The 21319-nt window shown below is 43.0% G+C and overlaps 1 protein-coding gene across 2 annotated transcripts in view; it reads left to right on the plus strand.

Annotated features, from left to right (window-relative positions):
• Positions 1-319: 319 nt before the first annotated feature.
• The window catches only part of LOC147705789 (bactericidal permeability-increasing protein-like), a 408685-nt gene continuing 387685 nt past the window's right edge, over positions 320-21319 (plus strand). The window contains exons 1-2 of one of the 2 annotated variants that reach the window (XM_086932245.1): positions 320-492; positions 4842-4956. In XM_086932245.1, the coding sequence (XP_086788371.1) occupies positions 381-492; positions 4842-4956 (227 nt within the window). In that variant the 5' untranslated portion in view covers positions 320-380. The remainder of the gene's footprint in view (positions 493-4841; positions 4957-21319) is intronic. The other variant, XM_086932244.1, reaches the window with a different exon arrangement.

The following is a 21319-nucleotide window of genomic DNA, read 5'->3' on the forward strand; positions in this document are numbered from 1 at the left end:
AACAGTTTTTAAGCTTGTGTAACACCTGAGCCCAGACAGCAAACCTACATTGTCCTTTACTTGAGTTTCCGGCAGTCTCTTTGTTTGTCTCGTTTCTTGGCTTGCCGCAGACCCTAAATCAGTGGTCACCCGAGCTACAGTCACCTACCCAGTCATTTGCATGAGTTCTACTGCGAGCCTCGCACGTTTGTGTAAGAAAGTCGCACTTGAAACCACAGAAAATGTTGCAACACGGGACAATCCCTGAAGCGAGTTTTATCTGCAACTTCCGGATTCCGCTGCCGTCTCAGTTTCGGGTCCATCCTTAAACCAATAACTTTACGGGCCGGCCTAGATGCCAGCACGAGGTGCCCAGATCTGCCAGAGTCAGCAGGTGGAAGATGGCGCGCGCTGCGATGCTGACGTTCCTTTTGTTGGCGCTCTCTGCGGCGCTAGCGTGGGCTACGAACCCTGGGTTTGTGGCCAGAATCACGGAGAAGGGGCTGGACTACGGTATGTGTGTTTGTTTTATTACCCGTTTTCAACAACAGAAAAGCACAGGTTTAGGCATTGGTTTAAATGGAAGTCTAGAAGTTCTTGTATTCCCATTCCAGCGTTTCCTGCGGAGATGTGCCGATACTTTATCACGACGTATTTCATGTCTGTTGAGAAATGCAGGTACTCTCCCTCTCAATGGAAATTAGTGCAGACACTGAGTACCTGCCCGTTTAAATCACTAGGTGTAAGGGAAACGGTACAGAATTCTAATTATTGTCCCATTTCTGTATTTCGCGTTCGAGATGTTTTGAAAAGCATGTTACCGTTTTTTCTAGATTTATCATTTTCAGGGTGCTTCTCTTCTAATGATTGAAAACAAAAGAAGAGGCGCTATCCCATTTTGGTGAGTTCAGAGTCGCAGTGTCAGGGGCTTGTCACTGTAAAATGAGAGAATGTTGCCCTCCCTGGTGCGAATTCCAGCTCCCCCTTTACAAGTTGGTTTCTGATGGATCATGTTGTTGCTAAATATGTTTCTAGATATGTGCTAGACTAGCCAAAGTCTATGTAAGGAAGTGTGGAGGTAAGAATGATAATTCTGTAGTTACCATGATGATGCATTGTTAGTTCTATATAGTGAAAGTAATATTATTGTAGATCGGTATTCTCCGCCACGATGTACTCTCAGACATCACCCAAGGTAATGAGAGATTTCTACCACTGGTGGCCCTTACATACATTGGAAATTACCCTGTCAATATCTATGGGCAACACCCCCTTCTATTTTCTTTGTTAACCTCCGATATGTAGGATCTGCGTGGATTGCTCATATAACATATCGAAATCCAATCAAGTGTCAATATTCCCTGATTTTGGCTCACTAAGCATACCACATTCACCCACGGCTGTATCCACTATCAATATACACCTGCAACATCTGTCACCATCCTCTTGCCAAAATGCCTTCTCCCTTTACCAGTGGCCATTAAAATCCACAGACTGCGCCCTCTAAGATTTCCCATCAGCATGTATGCAACTCATTTCCCTTCAATCAGTGACACATTTTTGTGGACATCTGCGGTAGATATCAAGGTTGCTGGTCTGTCTGGTTCTTATATGCAAGAAAGTAACACAGCGCGGTGCTGCAACCCATTTGGCTGCACAGCGCTGTGTTACTTTCAAAGCAAAGGGATGCGTCATATTTACAACAATATGACGTATCCCTGAGCTCTACCCTGCGCTGGTGCACAACTGGATACCGTGTGCCAATGCAGGCACCCTTGCACCATGCTGCAAGAGTGCCTGCGTTGCTGGGATCATTGTTTTTGTGCAGGAAGGCACACCTTCCTGCACAAAAACAATCACGAGGTGTTTTCCTCTTTCTATGTGTGCTGCAGCATGCAGCATGCAAAGAAAGAGGAAAAAACAAGGAGAAATAAAAGTGTTTCTCCTTGCTGTGCCTTCGTACGCCTCCTCTGGGGAGGCGTTGATGTCTAACGCATTCCCAGGTTTATGAAACGTTAATCTGGAAATGCAGCATAATCCATGGATGTTGAGTGGGAACACCCAAAGTAACACCCATGGAATGCCTCATTCCCACAAAGTGCTGCGTGAAAAGGGGCCCCATTTACAAGCACATGAAAAGTCATGAAAAATGGCTTTATGTGGCCTTGTAAATATGGTGCACCCCACGGCACCGCCAGTGCGTCACAAAAAGTGACAGACCGGCGGCGCTTGTAAATATGCCCCATTGTCTTTATCTCCTGATTGAATTATAATATTTCTAACTGACTCTTACTATAGCCTTATAGCGGGCTACACTGGCTATTAAAGGCCCTCTCCAGCATTAAAGCCTGAGCCAAAGGCGAGGGCCTTTAGCAAGGGAGAGGGACTTTAATAGCCGGTATAGCCCAGCTACGAAGGGCTGTAAGGCTATTAGAACATTCTGCTACTAGAGGGCAGAATTTTCTAACAAATAAAACAAAGTCTTCAGGGAGCGCAAGGGGATAGAAATCCCCTCAGGGTCCCTGAAGCCCTTCTTCACAGTCAGAGCTGTGAACAAAGAAACATTGGAATGATGGAACTCTGGGCTTATACCAGCCATTATAAGCCAGAAGCACTCCATTGTTTTCAATGTAGCCTCAACATTCCAATGTTCTAATATCCATTAGTATCCACAGTCTATAGAAACTATATGCAGAATGTGACTGCTAGAAAGTCCACCATTAGACGGGGGAGAACAAGATTTAATAACATTCTTTTAAGTACATTACTACAATTAAATACACAAAACAAACAAAAGGTAATGACCATGTTTTCCGGATACACATCCTCCTCGCTCCAGTCGCCGTCTTCTCCTGATGTCACGTCCAACTTGGCTTAACCAATCCTGGTGCAGGGGCGGCCTTAGGCATATGCAAGCTGTGCATCTGCACAGGGCCTCCAAACCCCAGGGGCCAACACCACCAATATATATCCTTAATATAATAATCCTCTGAGGATGGATACATATTTGCGTGGCGGCCCCTGGCAGGGATTTGGCGGCCTCCGGCTCTGTTCCACTTCCAAAAACCCTGACTCCCCCCTCTTCACTGGCCTCCGCGCTCCGCCCCGCCCGAACCCCCTCTTTCGGGGCCCCCTACCTAAGCTCCCTGCCCAGGGCCGCCATGAGCCTAGAGCCGCCCCTGCCTGGTGCTGCATAAGAGCAGTCCCAGGAATGGAGAACGTGGCCGTTCTCACCCCTCCTGAGGACACTGGAGCCTTGTGTAGGCTCTCAAGCTGGGTTGAGAGTTTTATAGTGAGCATGTCAGGCTGGCCTTGCAAGATGGCCGACCAAAGGGACATATAAACTAGTCAGACAGCCCGCCACTGCTTCCACCCAACAGGCCCCACCCCGTCCTCACACTCGGTTTAGGACTTGTTGACGGAAAATAAAATGGTAATTAACTAACTTCATTAACATTTTATTTTTCATCTCTGGGGCAATTAAATGGGGCAAGGTTCCTCCACTCAATCGGAGGAGTCTCCCCTCTAAGAATCCCACCTAGAACATGCTGACCAGATGTATCAACGGTATGCATTGTGTTTCTATTCTCACAGTGAGCTTCATCAGGGGATGAAAAATATAACATTGCAATACGTATTTGCATATAAATAGGAATGACTCTTTAGTGATTGCACACTACATGCTTACCTGTCTGTATGCACTCAGTAAATAAGCGTCCTTATCACTGAAATAGGCAGTGCCCAAAATATTGACCTCAGAATGGTGAAGATCTAAGTTCCACACACATACTGAGGGGAGTGAGCAGATATGTTTTAAAGGGACTTTAAAATAACTTTCTCATTTACATTTGCCACACAAAATGATTGACTAATCCCTATTTGAAGCCTGTCAGAGGGAAAATATATCCCAGGATCTGAAAGGTCCAAGAGTGAATGACCAAGCCCAATAGTTGTTCTAACAATTGCGTAAGTGCGCTTGAGGTTGCGATTCAGTGATTCAAGGGCATCTCCTCTGTAATGGCAGAGGAGCGCCGCCCGTGCTAAACGGGGAAAAATAAAATGATAATATAAATGCTTTTATTATCATTTTATTTTTGCCTAACTGCTGACGATGAAGTCTTGAGTTTGGTGGGGGAGGGCCAGGCAATCTTGTCATATATGCATGGCAGGGGGAGGAGTGGTGAGCACTTTTAAGTTCATATGTGTGTTTGGCCGTCCGTCCTAGGTTGGCCAAACACACACGCACACTTAAGTTTCTCCAACCCAGCTGTGTTGCAAAGCCAGGTTGGAAAAACACCCCAAGGCTCCAATGCACTGTCTGAGAGGCAAACAAAGCTGCTCAGACCCATCCCAGCCCTTCCCTCATGCTGGGAATAGCATTCCCAGCAAGAGAGAAGGGCTGGGATTTTGCATCTAGGACCTTGCGCAGTTGGAGTCCAGGATCAGAGGAGATAAGAAAGTCGTCTGCTGTCCAATCGGCATGCAAGTGGGATTTTAATTATTTTATGTGTTTCGTTTTTTGGTTATAAAAGTCCCCCCTCACCACTAAGCAATAATAGCGGCCACCACTGCAGTGTTTATATTGCATACTGACAACCCAAAAAAGTCATATATTGCCTCAAGGAGACTGAGATCCCAGTTTACACCCCACAAGAGATGCCGGTGTGTCTATCATGTGATTAGGAGTAATTATAGGAAAGTCACCCCGGAGGATATTGCAGAGGTCAATATTGAATGCTGCAGAGAATGAGTGTGTGTACTCACCAGAATGAGTGTGGTTTCTTTATCATGAGGTATTATAAACGATTCTACGCCTTTCCAGGCACCTTTCTGGTTTCATATGTTTCTCTGTGTTCCTTCAGCTCGTCAGGAAGGGGTGTCGACGTTGCAGCAAGCACTCTCAAAGATCACACTGCCAGACTTCTCGGGGACCTTTCATGTGAAACATTTGGGAAAAGTGCACTACAGCTTCAATAGGTGAGTGGGTATGGCTTTAGGGCGGTGAGACCGGTCCGACTGCACTGAGCACTGACCTGGGGAAGGGCGTGATGGCCTTTAGAAGGGGATGTAGGGCCATATTATCAAGAAAGGGCGATACATTATCGCCGCTTTTATCGGCAGGAAACTGCAGCTAAAGCGGCGATAATGGGTTTGATAATATGCCCTTGGGAATTCCCATAGAAGCCCAGGTTAACATTAGAACCTGGGCTTCTATGGGAATTCACAAGGGCTTTTTATCAAGCCCATTATCTCCTTTAGTGGCAGTTTCCTGCCGATAAAAGCAGCGATACTGTATCGCCCTTTCTTGATAATATGGCCCGTTGTGTTTAGCAATAATTTACGATTTATGATGTTGAAGCATACTATGTGAAACTACTCTAGGAGAAATATTGCATTTTCAGAGTACACAAAACCACCTTATAGCGCAGTGGCGGATATATAACCAGGAACAACTACAATTGAATTACCTGTTCAGCATACCACTTTGTATTGTATACTATGGGGAGAACATCAAAAAGATATACAAGGCCATTTGTATTACATGTATCACGTTGCAATGCTATCTTGGCAATCAATAAAGTATGTTTTTTTAAAAAACTTATGATTTATGAAAACACCTGGCAGAGTTGTTTGTACGTCCATTTTTCAGGCAGCTTTAACCCCTTCGCTGCGGGGATTATTCACCTGCCGTGCTGGGGGGCGCGCACAGCGCCCGCATGCTCATGACGAGCTCAGCTCGTCGTGAGGCATGGCGCTCCTGTGCTCATGACGAGCACAGCTCGTCACAGGTGCATTGGCTCCCTTGGAACGTTCAGCACAGGAGGGGAATTCTCCCTGCACCTGAGCGTTCCATGGGCCATGACGAGCTGAGCTCGTCATGAGCACTGGAGCGCCGTGGCTCATGACGAGCTCAGCTCGTCATGAGCATGGGAGGGATTAAAAATGTCAAGATAGGTGATTAATGTTCCTGCTAGAGAGAGATCAGAGTTTTGTCTAGTGGAAGTTTGACTCACCATAAAGTGCAGAGGGTTGATATGGCGGCTGCAAAGAACGCGTACCTTGCAGATCACATAACTGCATTTTATGTGGATAGCTGAGTGGATTACTGATCCTGTCACAGAGATCCTCTTGTTACTGCAGTTCATAAGATACAACTCGAATACTGAACAGTGACTATTACAAACTGTCATCAAAGAGCTGCATGCAAACTGCATAAAATAGGTCAGGAAGTTATGTTTCTTTCCCCTAGTCTTTTCATGTTGCTAAAAAGGGTTTATTTGGGTAGATATACATTCTTATTAGTAATACCAACCTTTACCAGTGCTTTAAAACAAATTAAATGTATGTTCCAGAGGGTCTATGGAGAGATGAGGGGTACTTTTGCCGGGTGGTAGAGAGGGAATCTGAGGAGAAGGTCATGGAGGAGTGGGTACCAACAATGATTGTCAATCTGGGCGCCACTAACGCTAAAGCTGGCCTTTATGCGTAACCTCTATCAGTGACCAGAGTATTTGAAGGACAATGGTAGCGGCATTAAAGAGACTAAGACCAATGAGTTAAAAATCACAAAAACACTACTCATTCGCGACAAAGGCGGCAGTTTGATTGTTTGTCTGTATACGGCCCTTATGCGTACAAGCAGAAAGTGTCCCCGGTTTTTGCCTGTCCATTAACCGTAGTCAGACATTTAGATCATGGTCTTGGAGTCGGTATAGGTGATGCAAGTGAGACTCTGCAGAAATTATATGCCTTTACCACCTTTCTAATATCCAGTCCAACAGGGAACAAACGACCATAGAGAACAAAATTGGCCAAATTTTTGCCAGGAAAGGACACAGGAAATCAATAGCATGGGAAAGCGAGTGTAAACCTAGAGCTCAAGATGAAGTTTTCCATTTTAAGCAGGGCCTCTGGAGTTATGCAACAGTAGAAGAGTTAACTACATTATTTGTGAAGAAATTGAATAATATGTGATATAAGGAGGCTCATTCTGTGCCAGTATGATTAGATAATGTTGTCATTTTAACAGCATGTAATACTGCCTGGGCAAAGGATTAGCTTCTTTAGTACCAATTAAAAACATAAATACAGAAATCCTTACCTGAAGGGTGACTGGTGAATCGGGGAAAAGGGTCTTCCCCTGCATGGCACTACTTGTTGTGACTTTGACATTTGTTGTATTTGAGCTAGAAACAAAATTCTTTGTTGTTGAAATCTGCTTATTTTGCAGGAGCTGGGGAATTATGTGGCATGGGTGATAGTTATGCTTAAATTGGGTAGTTTGCAGACTCTCATAATTCATGTGGCCCTTCGACTAAGCACATGGAGAGTTACATGTTTCTGTCCTTGTGCCTCATTGAGGGTTCTGCACCCTCACTGTCACCAAGAACTAGGTTTAAAAGGAGAAGAATAGACTTCCGGCTATGTTCAGTACAGGTGTCCCATTTGCACCCCGCTAACTGAAATGCATCAATAACGATTATATTTTTTGAAACACCTCTATAATTAAGTTTTTATTTTAATAGGAATGGTCTTTTGACTTCTGTGACAGACTGTCTTATTGCCCGTTCTGGACGTCCATTTTGTTTGTGATTAACACAAAAAAAGCTGTCTACCCTAATAGCAACAAAGTAAGATTGGTCTCATGATTCTTCTGTGGCTCAACATCTGCCCAACATATTCTGTATGAAATCGTGAGGGGGTTTAGAGAAAGCAATTAAAGAATGATTTGGGAGAAGGCAAGCAGTTTCTATGTGTGCTGCACAACGCAACCCACATAGAAACAGCAAAAACGAGGAGAAATGAAAAATTTCTTCTCGTTTTGCCAGGTTAAGACTGGGTTTTACCTGGTCTTAATTCTGACGCTGCCTCTTATTTACGCCTCCCTTGTAAATGGGGGGCAGTATGAAAATCAATGGTTGTTGCGGTGGAATGCACAAAGCAACACCCACTGCCCACCCCTTTCACGCTAAGCATAGCGAGAAAGGGGGCCTTATTTACAAGGCAGCGTTCAGCCACAGTAAGTGGCTCAACGCTGCCTTGTAATAAGGCAAAGACCCTATCGCCAACAAATCTTTAAAAGGGACATTGTGGTGGCAAAAGGGGCTTATAAATATGCCCCTGAGACCTTTATTGGATGGGGTGAAGGAGCAAACTAGAAATAGATTGACTGTCGAGGAAATAGATGGCGTGCATAGAAAGAAGACAAGGCAAGAGTTAGACTAGGCCACAGGCAGTATGAAGGTAGAGTTAAAAGGTAGAATAAAATGATGAAGAAGGAAAATCTGAAAAAAAAGTGCGGAAAGAGAATAGCTGTGGCAGAATCTTGGGCTGGTAATACTATTCTACATAATCTGAAATTCCAAATGGATTTTTCAAATAGCAAAAAAATCAAAATATGTCTAACAAAGATGATCAGACATGAATAAGCTTTACGCATATTCATTGTGAATATTCTGAAAACTTGGCAGGATTACATTGATGAATAGCCAGAGAAACTCAGCCTTTGCACAAAGAGGAAGAAAGGTGACCACTCCTTCCTCACGCAATAACACTAAACATATATGGTTATTAAGTATCCCTTGTGCAACCTGTCTGCATCTATTTGCAAATAGCGTGAACTGGGTCAAAGAACAGCGGCACATGGGAAAACGAAAGTGAACTGGCAACTTATTAACAGGGCGCCATGGGGAAGTAAGCATAATACACTGCTTAGGGTGGCCAATGTGATTTATTGGTACTGGTTGTGAAAGAGCGTTGTGCTTGGCCTACAGGGATGATCACATTCTTGTACTGTTTACACACCTGCCCTTTTTGCCCATGTACACCTACAATGTGGAGGTGAGAATGAGCCAATAGTTGACTCCTTAGTGACCCTGCCAGAGGGGGGGGGAGAATCAGGGGTCCGGTCCACATCAGTTATTTTAGTGCTTGCAGATGTCTTTTATAGGTTGTCACAACTCAAATACTATGTTTTGTACATCACTCATGGGGAAAGAATGCCTAAGAACAAACCTTCCTAAGAAAGTCAAATGTTGCCTGAAACAGTTTCGGCTTGTACAGATGTTTTGTTTATCAACTGTACATACATTTTCCAGTCCCTACTTTGAAACATTGGTTTTAGTACAAGCCTCAGAAAGAAGACGTCTATTTCAAGTTGAATAAAAAAAATTAAAGACATCCATTAAGTGTCTTATTAATTTGTATGAAACATTCAAGAACTAAGGGACAGCTTTAGAGTTTAGTCCATCACAACATGACAGATATCCCTTCTGCCTTATTCCAAATGCCATAGTATATAATGCACTGTAATAAGGCACAAAGGTAATCTGCCATGTTGCAATGGAGTAACCCCTCTGTCAAACTATAAATCAAGCCTGAATATTATGCAGTGTACTATTCCATACATCTGCAGGAGCCTACGCTTTGCATTCGGAGTATGACTAATTATTACCTGTTTAGCTATTATCCTAGATTACATGCACTAGTCCTACTGTACACTATAAATAATTTAATCATACACCTGAATGTGGCTAAATCAGATATCAACATAAAAGATCCTCATTTATTCTGGACAGATCTCATATCAGTGGTAGAAATGAGGGGGATCCAGATCATCTGGAATCTGCCAACTTTTACTGAGGCGGATTCAGTGAAATATGCTGTATTCATCCTGGTGTAATTTGCAATACCGAAGCACATTTAGTAGTGCCTACATGTTGACTGCTTTCTATTCGGTGAAGCAATTTGTTGGTGGTGAGGGAGGTTTCTCATTTCCAATTCTATTGGGGCCCAAAAAAAAGGCATAATTTAAGGGAAGTCCCTTCAGCCCTACTTTTGTTCGATTATGATCCTGTCTGGTAGTTATCTGGAGCCTATCACCTAGATGCCAATTCAATAAAGAGAAACAGAGGTGCCTAGTTTGTTACTACTTCACAAGTACTTAAGAGAAATTAAGACGGGAGACAGGTTTTTGGCTTTTTTCTTCCCCTATATATAAGAGATATACATGTACTGTAAGAATGACAGCGCCAGGACACCTCCGGGTAACAGAGCGCTCTACAAATGTGATAAATAAATAAATAAATAAATAAATAAATGACAGGTGTATATGTTTGTGGAATTACACAAACAACAATTTGAATAGTACTTTAACATTTTTCTCGTTTAATTCTTTATAACGGTACCAATCCTAAAGTAGAGTGTCTGGGTGCTTTATAACACACACACACATTACACTTTGAAAATAAATCATACATGCGTAAAATCAATGTACAGGATGTGCTAGGCAAGAGAAAAAGGGTTGCAATGTGTAGGGGTCACATATCGTCCTAACGGGAAGGAATTATATGTTAGGAGTGTATGGCCAGGAGAAACACAAAGAGCTGTGTGTACCGATGTGCTATGCAGGAGACACATTAATCCTCGCTGCCACTTTGCGAGTCAGAACTATGAATAGACAAACCACAGAACTCTCTAGGGAATGCATTACCACCAGAGTTTTCTTGCCTTTATCAATATCCCCTTAGATTTGCTGGGTACACAAAGATCTCTGCAGTAGGTTCCTTCACCCCATAAGATATTTTATAATTCAGCCTTTCTGACCAATTAAGCAAGAAATACTATCATGTTTGCCATTATTACAAATTTCTTTGTGGCAAAAACATAAAATAAGTATAGAAGCTGAGTGTCAGACTCCTGATTTTACACTTTTTCCGTTGCTACACATTGACACTCATAATATGGGTTGCCAGGGTATTTTTTCCCATTGAAGCACTGTCTCATAGTCTTTCCACAGAGACCTAGCTTGAAAGCTTGTTGACCAAACTTCGGATGACAGCGTCTTGTTTTTTCGCAAATGCTGTCACATATTTTTGCAGACTAAGGTGCATCAATGCCACCATTCTGATGAAGACTCCATTCAAGACAACCATCACTAAGGAGTCCAAACGCCAACAATATTTGATGATTGGATTGCTAACTGTTTGAGTTAAAAACCTTTAGGGTGGAATTTCACATAAAAAATCTGTTCTGTTTTACTATTGTGAGAATTTGGGTGTACTATATGATATGGCTGTGAGGCCTTATCTTGGAGTACGCCTGCAAATAGCATCTTGGGCCAAGACAGGCTCCTTTACTTAACCTTACACTCAACCCTGAGTAGCTGCGAGCTGTAAGACTTGGAAAAGGAACTTAGGGGCATATCTACAGGGGCATAGCGCTAACTGGGCATCACTTTTACCAACGCTCCAGTGGCGCTATGCCCCACTCCATATTTACAAAGCAGCACTAAGCCACTTTGAGTGGCTTAAAGCTGCCTTGAAAATACAGCCCCTTTTCACACATCACTTTGCGTGGAAGGGGCGTGCAGAGGGTGTTGCTGTGGGCATTTCCATGCAAACCTCACTGCATTTTGACTCTGCCCCTGATATATCTGGAAATTTGAGGCGGCACCAAAAACTAATGCAAGTGAAAAGCAGGGGTTAGAGTGGCGCAATAAGGAGAAATACTTTTATTTCTCCTCTTTGGTTGCTCTTTCTATGTGTGCTGCATAGATGGAGCAAAACACCATTAATGATTGTTTTTGTGCAGGAAGGTGTTCCTTCCTGTACAGAAAAATCATTACTTAATGGCGATGTACTGTTTTTGTGCAGGAAGGTGTTCCTTCCTGCACAGAAAATATCATTACTTAACATTAATTTATTCGTTGTTAGTCCTCCATATTTCAATTCAAAACATACAATTGTATGTTTTGAATTGAAATATGGATGACTAACAACAAATAAATTAATGTTTTTTGGCATAACTGTATCAGTTGGTATCAGTTGGTACTGTTTCATTAACAAGGAATGTATTTTGGCTGTGTTCTTCTTTTCTATTGCAGGATTTAATTATTTTTTGAAGGAAAATTATCAATAGTAATTCTAATTTTTAATCATAGTGTCTAGGACCAATTGTTTTTTGTACCACTGGACCAGGTGGGAGACAGAATGCCAACTTTCTAAAAGGTGCTTAACTGTAATAGTGGAGAGGCAGATCTCCTCCACATGTTTTGGTCGTGCCCACGGCTAAGTGGGTACTGGAACGAGGTGTGCCAGACGCTACGAGAGGTGACCCAGATACAAGTGAGGGAGAGTGCGCTATATTACCTGGCAGGTGCGCGGCCTTGCCCTAAACCTTTAAAACCTAAGCTGAGATTTGTGGACCTAGGCCTCCTTTTAGCAATTAGAAAAATCACAATGCAGTGGAAGTCCCCGAGAGCGCCTGGAATAGAGACATGGCCAACAGATGTAGTGAAATGGGGCAGAATAGAATGTGTAGCCCTTAAGAAGGAGGAAGAAGGTGGGAGGCGTAAAATCCCGATGGCACTGGACTGGAAGGTCATGCTACTAGGATTAGAGGGTTCGGACTAGCCGCTGCCCCGGGACGCCTGACTGCACTAAGACCCTGAGAGTAGGTTGAGGAACGTACCGGGCCCAGGGGTGGAACAGGGGTGGTTGGAAGAACTTCTACTCCATAATCCTGCGAGAGAATGAACAACGTTAGGGAGCAAACGCTAGACCTGTTAGGAGAGATGGAGCACCACAGTTGGTAGGGTGGGGGAGGGAAAGTTGGGGAGCGAGTGGGTGGGTATAAATACACGTCCTGCCGAGAACAGAGACATTCCCTACGGCACGCAAAACTGGAGAGTTATGCTCTAGAGGTTGACGCTACGTTCAATATGTGGGGTTGGGGAGAAACATGAAAAGCGTGATGTATTGTATAACTGTCGTAAATAATGCATAATAATGTGATGACTGTACATTCACGAATAAAGTTCGTCAAAAAAAAAAATCTTTAATAGTGGCATTAATCTCGACCTAGGCATCAAGTCGGATGTAATATCACAATTAATTTAATACCTTACAGTACCCAGTTAGATTATCCCATTCAGAGGTTAGCCAGGTTGGGGTGACAGCTGAGAACCCTGTGTTAGCCAATGGGGCTATTAACTTGCCACAGCAACACAAATTTAAGGGTTTTACTGCCAAGACATATATAAACCTATATGTCTTGCTTAACAATACACTACTCCCTGCCACATGACTCAGTAGGTATTCCTTAAGGGAGACTTACATATATTGTTAAGAGAGTGATGGATTTGCCATTAGTTTAAATAGTTTAAATGGCAAAGTCAAACTAGAGGTGCCGACACTGCCCTTCCAGTTTGCAGTGGGGGGCTGGGAGACATTTTGTCCTTTGCCACACTCAGAGTGACACAAACAGTGCTGCTGGCCTGGATGAACACTCTGCCTTACATGCCCTTAGTCTCCTGGGAACCATACTCTAGAGACCTATAAGTAAGTCTGTACTTGCCAGTTGGATGCATACAGTCCACACATAATGTTGTAATGGTTCAGGACACTGGCAGTGAGATCTGGTTAGCAGGCCTTAGTGCACTCTCAGAGTCGAAAAAACAGCAGCTATTAGTCCAAATGGGGAAAAAAGTGGGGGGAAACCTGCAAAAAGCCTGTGTCCTTACAACTATTAATTACATAGGCATCCATTTATAATCTCAAGTGAACCTGAGCCAAATTTGATCTTTCATATTTCACCTTTTCACTACCTAACAAACACTGCGTCTCAACTATGCAGTTGCTCCTATGAGCTGCTCATTGAATGCCATTTATTTTGCATACAATGTTTGCATTTTTGACTGCTTTATAATTAACCAACTCCACAATGAGTGAACTCTGTTTCTCCTTGTTCTTCATTGATAGGACAATTACTTTTGGGGGAGGAGGTTATTCCAATGTCTTACTTTGAAATCATTCCTGCTGGTACCAACTTGTGCAGGCAGAGAGAATAAAGACGGAGTAAGGAAAACCGAGTGTGCATCTGCCTACTTAAGCAGAAATCAGGGACGGATTGGTTCATCTCAAAGCTACTTGACCAGCCTTACGAATCATTGGGAACGTAGCTTACTGTTCAGTTTTAGGAAAGGTACAATAAAATACTCATTGAACTTCCCATTAGGCTTTAAAGTTAACTTTGAGACCCGTCCTTGCCTCTGTAATGGGAAGTCTGGCCAATCTATGCTGCACTTTTTATTTTTCTGTAATTTTTATTCTATATGTACCAAAGCCGTCTTGCTTCCTGTGATTAGGAAGCTACACATTTGTGATTTTAGAGAAGCCAATAATACATTACTTTGATAGGATGATGAGGTCATTATTAACTGTGTCACCTTGTTTCTGAAAGTTACAGTGCTAGCACTCAAGTGAATGTCTGCATTAGAATTTTAGTTTGTGTTTAGAGTTTTTATATCTGTATTTTAATTCTTTTTTTTTTTTTTGTGTACTCATTTGCCACTATGATCTGTTTCGATGATGAAGTTCAGTGGTGTACGAGCGGGATACTGTCTCAGCCGATATCTTAGCTGGTATGGTTCAAAATCAACTATCCAAACTGAACCCTCAGCTCCTCATTCTCGACCAACTCCATTTCACCAGACGGAAACCAATCATTAAAAATAAGAGTGGAAGATTCCACAATAGTACCAGGCCCTGGGATGTATCCATGTGGCTTAATCATTGGACCCGGGGGGGGGGGGGAAAAAACCGGGAAATCAATGTGCCCAGTTTAGAAGATGCCAAAACGCTTTTTTCTTTGAATTACTAGACCTACCCAGGTCTAATCTGGAAACAGATAGAGTCGAGGAATACCAGTCTTCTATTGTAGGGGGCAAAGGGTCTTTCCATCTTCTGCATATCTCCCTCCTAGCAAGCAAGATAGAATAGAAAACTAGCTTCTTCTCTGAGCTTTGAAGATTTTCCATAATGCCAAAGATAATCAGAGGGAGATCGAGGACTATGCTCGAGTTCAAAGATAGAGACAAAGTTCTTTTTATGCCCTTCCAAAAAGTTGACAGAGCGGGACACTCAAAAAACATATGACAGTCCGAAGCAGGTACCTCACCACATTTAGGACATGCTACCTGGCTCCCCTGTGTAAATTTCGAAAGCCTTAATGGGGAGTAGTAGGCCCTATGAATAGTAAAGATGTGATTCCTACGGAGCCAAGATGGTTTCACTACGTCCCACAACATTCCACAAGATAGGCCCCAGAGGGTTTGTAGATTCCGTCCCATTATAGTTGATGACCAAAGGTCCTCTGGTAGTGAGAAATCTCCGTCTCTTTCCTCCATAATCAAATTATACCAAATTGAAATTTCCTTTTTAGCGGGAGGTTTGTCAACCAAGGATGCTATTAAATGACTGTGACCTCCTATAGGGAATTTATTTCCACGTGTTGTGCGGGACTTGTACGCTTGGGACCAGCTATCTATTTGTAGGTATTTAAACCTAGCAAAATTTATACCAATGGTGTTTCTGAGATACTCCCACGGAAGTAGCTTTCCTTCTATAAACAAATCCCCCCAGACAGTCAATCCAGCTTCCTTAATTGGTGTCGATAGGCTATCTCTCAACCAGGTGGGGGACTCTGGGAGATCCCACAGTGGAGTCCTACTATTGTAGTACCCTGCCTTAATAGATTTTGTTATCTGTGCCCATAACTTGGCAAATCCTTGCAGAATCTTCAACTTAATTTTTTTAAAGAACTTAGGATCTCCAAATTTAAACAAAAACCCTGAATGACTAACCCCTTCACCTGTGAGAAGAGTGGAATACAAAGATTCGACCCCATACCCCGATGGATTTTTAAGAAGTATTCTGACATGTGATAATTGAAATGCCCATGCATACAGTTGAAAATCTGGGGCCGCGATATCACCTTTTTCTCTATGCCTCCTAAGCTTTTTCCAGGAAATCCTCGAGAGTCGGTTACTCCAGATGAAGGAGTTAATATCTGATTGTAATTTATTTATTAATACGGGATCAAAATATAATGGAATAGTGTTAAAAAGAAAAGAAACCTTAGGTAAGATAGACATTTTAATCAAATTAACCCTACCTAAAAATGATAAAGGAATTTGTGCCCATGAAGTTAACAATTTACGACATTCTTTAGCGACAGCAACAAAGTTTATCTTAGCTATATGGTTAATATCCTTGATGATGTTAATACCCAAGTATCTCAACTTATTCCCTGGGCGTATCGTGATATCTGCTGGAATCTGATCTTCGTTCCAAATCAACATCTCTGTTTTATCGGGATTAATCTGATATCCAGATATTTCTCCAAACTCTGAGGCCAGCCTTAAAACTGCTGGTAGCGCGGTATGTACCTCTGAGGTGTATACTAGAATATCATCGGCGTATAGGGCCACCTTTCTCTCCCACCCTTTATACATGAACGGTCTGATGTTAAAACTCTCCCTTAGACTCTGTGCAAAAGGTTCAATGTATAAGTCGAACAGGAGTGGGGAGAGAGGGCAGCCCTGCCTAGTACCTCTTGAGATGTTCAAAGGCTCAGATAGTATACCATTTACCAAGATGCATGCACTCGGATTCTGGTATAGGAGGCTAATTACTCTCCGCATCTTTACACCCACGTTGAATTTCACCAAGACCTCCGACAGGTAAGCCCAGTTTACTCTGTCGAAGGCCTTGGTTGCGTCAAGCGTGAGGATCGCTAAGGGGAGGGACTTCAAAGAGGCCATATCTATTGCCCCTATTAAATCATACGTTAGTTCGTATAATTGCCGTCCCTTCACAAACCCTTTCTGATCTGAATGAAGGATTTCAGGTGCAACCATTACCAATCTATTAGCAAGTATTGTGGTAAAAATCTTATAATCCACATTCAGAATTGATATGGGTCTATACGACCCACATGTGGAAGGTGCTTTCCCAGGTTTTAGTATTAAGGTTATAGAGGCATTATCCCAAGATGACGGAGGACACATACCGTCTTGTAGGATTTGGTTAAACAAAGTTGTCAAAAAGGGGGCTAGTTCTTGCACCAATGCTCTATAGATTTCTGCTGGTAGACCATCCGGTCCTGCAGCTTTCCCTTTCTTTGCACATTGAATAGCCTTTACAACTTCTCCCTCTGTGATTATGCTATCCATATGATCACTCTGTTCGCTCGATAAAGTCGGCAAAGCTGTTTGATTTAACCAATTCCTAATTTGGCCAGGTTCAGTTATTTTATCCTCATAATAGATTTCCTGAAAGAATTCTCTAAAAGCCTGTCTTATATCCGTATCCGATGTTTTTGAGATGTTATTAACCGTGATCAGATCTATGTTGTTACGAATTTGATCGGTTTTGGATTTCCAGGCTAATAGTTTCCCTGCACCCTCACCATACTCAAAATGGGCGATCTTACTAGCATCCCATCTTTCTTGAACACGCTGGTTCAAGATTGAGGATAATTGCCCTTTTAGGGAGAGAAGATTACTTTGTAACTTTGATAAAAGGGTTACCGAGGAGGCACCGTTGATATTGATATCATATTGGGCATTGGCTATATTTGCTTCAAGCGATGCAACAGCCTCCCTATACTCCCTCCTTCTATAGGACACCTTAGCGGTGATGAGGCCTCGTAAAAACGCCTTTAGGGAGTCCCAGACGATACCATTGTCAACTGACCCAACATTCTCATTAAGAAAATGCCGGACCTCAGTTTTAAAAAATAAGATGTCATCAGGGTGGGAGAGCAGGGAACGATCAAATGTCCATCTTTTACGTGAGGCATTAAGGGTTATTGATAAATCCAATACCACGGCTGAATGATCGGATAGATGTATAGGTAAATATTGTATATCTTTGACAGCAGACACTAAACTCTTGCTGACCAATACAAAATCAATCCGAGATTGATGATGATATTTATAATTTCTAAAAGAGACCCCTTGCTGAGTCCCAGATCTTTCCCTCCAAACATCCACGCACCCATACTGCTTCATAGAACTAAGCAAAAAAGACCTAGACTTTGAAGGGATACGGGACCGGTTGTTTGGAGACTTGTCCAAAATTGGATCAAGTACTATATTAAAATCGCCGGCAAATATTACTGGCTCAGGGAAGGATAAGAGAAGAGAAAAAATGGTCTCTAATACTGAGGGGTCATCTTGATTCGGGCCATAATACCCCACCAAGGTAAATTGGGCCCCCAAGATATTTAATAGTGAGATGACCCATCTACCCCCTGGGTCTACCATGGAGTTTAACAATCTTGCCTTTAGTTGTTTTTTAAACATCAAAGATACTCCCCTTATGTTTGTATTTTGGGAGGTGGAGACCGCAAAGTCAATCCACCTGTTTTTCTTCAAACAAACATCTAACTCAGCTTGGGTCAGATGGGTTTCCTGGAGCAGGATAACCTGCACATCCATGTCGCGGAGGTATTGAAACAGTTTTCTAGCTCTGGGTTTAGTCCGCAGGCCATTTATGTTCCAAGAACATATCTTTAGATTAGCCATCCCAACGAAAAAGTAGAGGGAGAAAGATCAGCTGAATTCTTGCCATATAGAAATGCATGGGTGTACCGCTATACCATTTAAAACAGGGCTCTAACCAGAACTACCTCCTCTCCAAACTATACAATATCTCCTGAACTCCATAAGGCAATATATTAAGGTGACAAATGAGAATTTTTTTAATTTTTACCCCCCCCTCCTCCCAACCTCCCTGCCCCCTCCATCCCCCCTCCCGTGGAGAACCCCGGATGTATCTAACCGGATCAAATCCAGTAGATGGCACCCCCCCTACGAACCCCAACTCACCCACCCGGTCCCAACCTGAGCTAGAACCCAACCCCTTGTGTAAAGGACTATCTTATGTGCTAGAGAAACAATATAAAAGGGCAGAGGCAGTAGTGGAAAAAATAACCAAATATGTGTAGCTACTACCAGCTTTTTTTTAATTTTTTTTTATTTTATTTATTTCCCTTATTTCTTTCTTCCTTATATTCCTTCCCTTTCCCAATATCAGATATCTAGTCTTTAAGAGCTTCCTTCAAAAAAAAAAAAAGAAAAAAGGGGAAACCCACAGATCGGATAACTCAGGGTCTTTAAGACCCGCTCTCCCCTATATAGCAGAACTCTTATTACCCAGCTCCAACAAAAGCTCATCCGCTGCAATTACTGTCCTAATATTATACATTTTGTTATTATGCATAACTTTTAAAGCTGCGGGGAAGGTTATCTTCGCTGTGGCTCCCACCCTCCTGAAAGCATCTAAGCGCCTACCCATTTCCCACTGTCTTTCAAGTGTGACCCGGGCCAGGTCTGATCTTATTTGAAAAGAGAATCCCTTCCCTGATAGAGATTTCTGTTTAAGAGCCTGGTTGAGAATCTGCTCCTTAAGGGCATATGTATGGAAGTTGATCAGGATTTTACGAGGTTTAGCTCTTTGTGGGTTATGTTTAAATGGTTCTCTGTGCACCCGTTGGATATCGGTAGTAAGCTCCTCAACTGAACATCCTAGGCTTAGTGAATCCTTCAAGAGCTGAACCATAAACTGTTCAATTTCTGAGCCCTCAGATCCTTCAGGCACATTAAGAACCCGTATATTACTGCGTCTGGCGTTATTCTCCAACACCTCCATCCTGTCTTGAAGGGTCTGGTCCTCTGTCTGTAACTTCACTATATCCTCCTCTGCTTTATCAACATGCATTGACAATGCTCCCATATTCTCTTCTAATACGCCTGTTCTCGATGCAAGGCCCTCTAGTTTGGTATCAAGGGACTCATAATAACTCCTCATCTCTGCTTGGTTAGCCGAGGACTCCTCGAAACCCCTCTTTATATCTTGGGTGAGTGTGGAAAACATTGCCATCAATGACTCTGCTGTTATACCAGTTATACCAGTTATAGTGTCTGTTTGAGTTAAATTAGTACAGACAGATTGTATAGGAGACTGCAATGAGATCTCAGTACCGACGTTGTCTGGTATAGGGCGTTCGCTTCTTGCTCCCATTTCATTTACCGACCCCTGTATAGGTCCATCAAAAAACGTGACGGCCGACTCCAGCATAGTCTGCTGTTGTAAGACCTGACATGTACCACCACTTAGACTTCCGACTTTCTTCATGTTTATATTCCCCCCTTCCTCGACCAAATTCAAGGCTAACAATATAGTGTTTGCTGCAGGTAATTTACCTAGAGAGTCAAGAGTGTCAACTGGGAGCTGAGTTTGAGGCGTTACAGGGGCTGTAGGCATTGTGGATACTGCACCTTCTTGCACCGAGGACATGAGGGGGGTTGCGGCCATATCTAAATCTGTAGACAGAGCTGAGCATGAGCTCACTGTTGACGTAAGGTTAAAGGCAATATCCTGTTCCATTACAAGCGGAGGGTCAGCTTGTACACCATCAGCCAGGGCTGCCATTTCCTGGTTCTTAGAAAGGTGTAACACTTGCGGCAAATTCTTAAAATATGCACGCAGAGATGGAGTAATTCTAGAACCTTGTTCTGTAGAATAAACGCTTTTAGATTTTGCCTTGGTTTTAGCCTTGGGTTTAGTTTTAGTTGAGCGTGTCTCCTTACTCTTCACCTCCGCTGTTAAATACGAGGAACCCTTTTCCTTCAGCTCTGGATAGTTAACCAAGGGAGTTGCCAACAGTTTCCCACCCCTCTTACAACTTTGCCCTTTAGATCTGGTCTGGATCAGTGTGGAGGAGCTCAGATCAGTACTGCTCACCTTTTGACGCAGAAAACTCACCAGCTTTGGCTGAAATCCCACACGAAACTCTCACCAGGTTTCGGGCTCTCCTCCCCCTCCTCAGCTCCAGGGCTGCTTCGAACCACCGCTGCGGTGTCACGCTCTTCAAAACTGCAAGCGGTGTTTCTTCCTCTTCTCCGCCGATTCTAGCAGCTTCAAGGGTCTCTACCGCAACAACGCGTTGATCCTGCACCGACACTGGCTCAGAGGGACTCACTGAGCCGCAGCTCCCGACCTCCAGCACTGGGTCCTGGGAGACCGCTGCAAATACGTGACCGTTACAGGGCATTGACACCGTGAAAGGACTCCCGTCAGAGGTAAACAGACCGAAAGAAAAAAAAAAGTCGGCTAGTTTACATTTCTCCGACAAAGCGGTAACGGTGACTAGAAAGGTGAAATTGTCTCAATGAAAAAAAAAAACAACTCGACGAGCATTTCCAGCTAGGAGGCAGGTCAGGTTAATCAGGCTGGGTCACCGAGCAAGGCAAGCCAAGGTTCGCATCACAGAGCACCACAGCAGCTCAGCCGTCTGCCGCCATGTTCTCGCACCTCATTTAAATTGTTGTCTTATATTTGACATGAACTCAAATTTTTTATTAGCCTGTTTTATTGCGACGGTAGACTTGACTTTTAAGCGATTTATGTATATTGTGTTGTTTTTATCATGCACTTTTATTATGCACTTTTATGGTATCAAATGTTTAAACCGAATAAAGAAAGAATTGAAT

Source organism: Lissotriton vulgaris, chromosome 7 (genome assembly GCF_964263255.1).
Source record: "Lissotriton vulgaris chromosome 7, aLisVul1.2, whole genome shotgun sequence".
Taxonomy (NCBI): Eukaryota; Metazoa; Chordata; class Amphibia; order Caudata; family Salamandridae; genus Lissotriton; species Lissotriton vulgaris.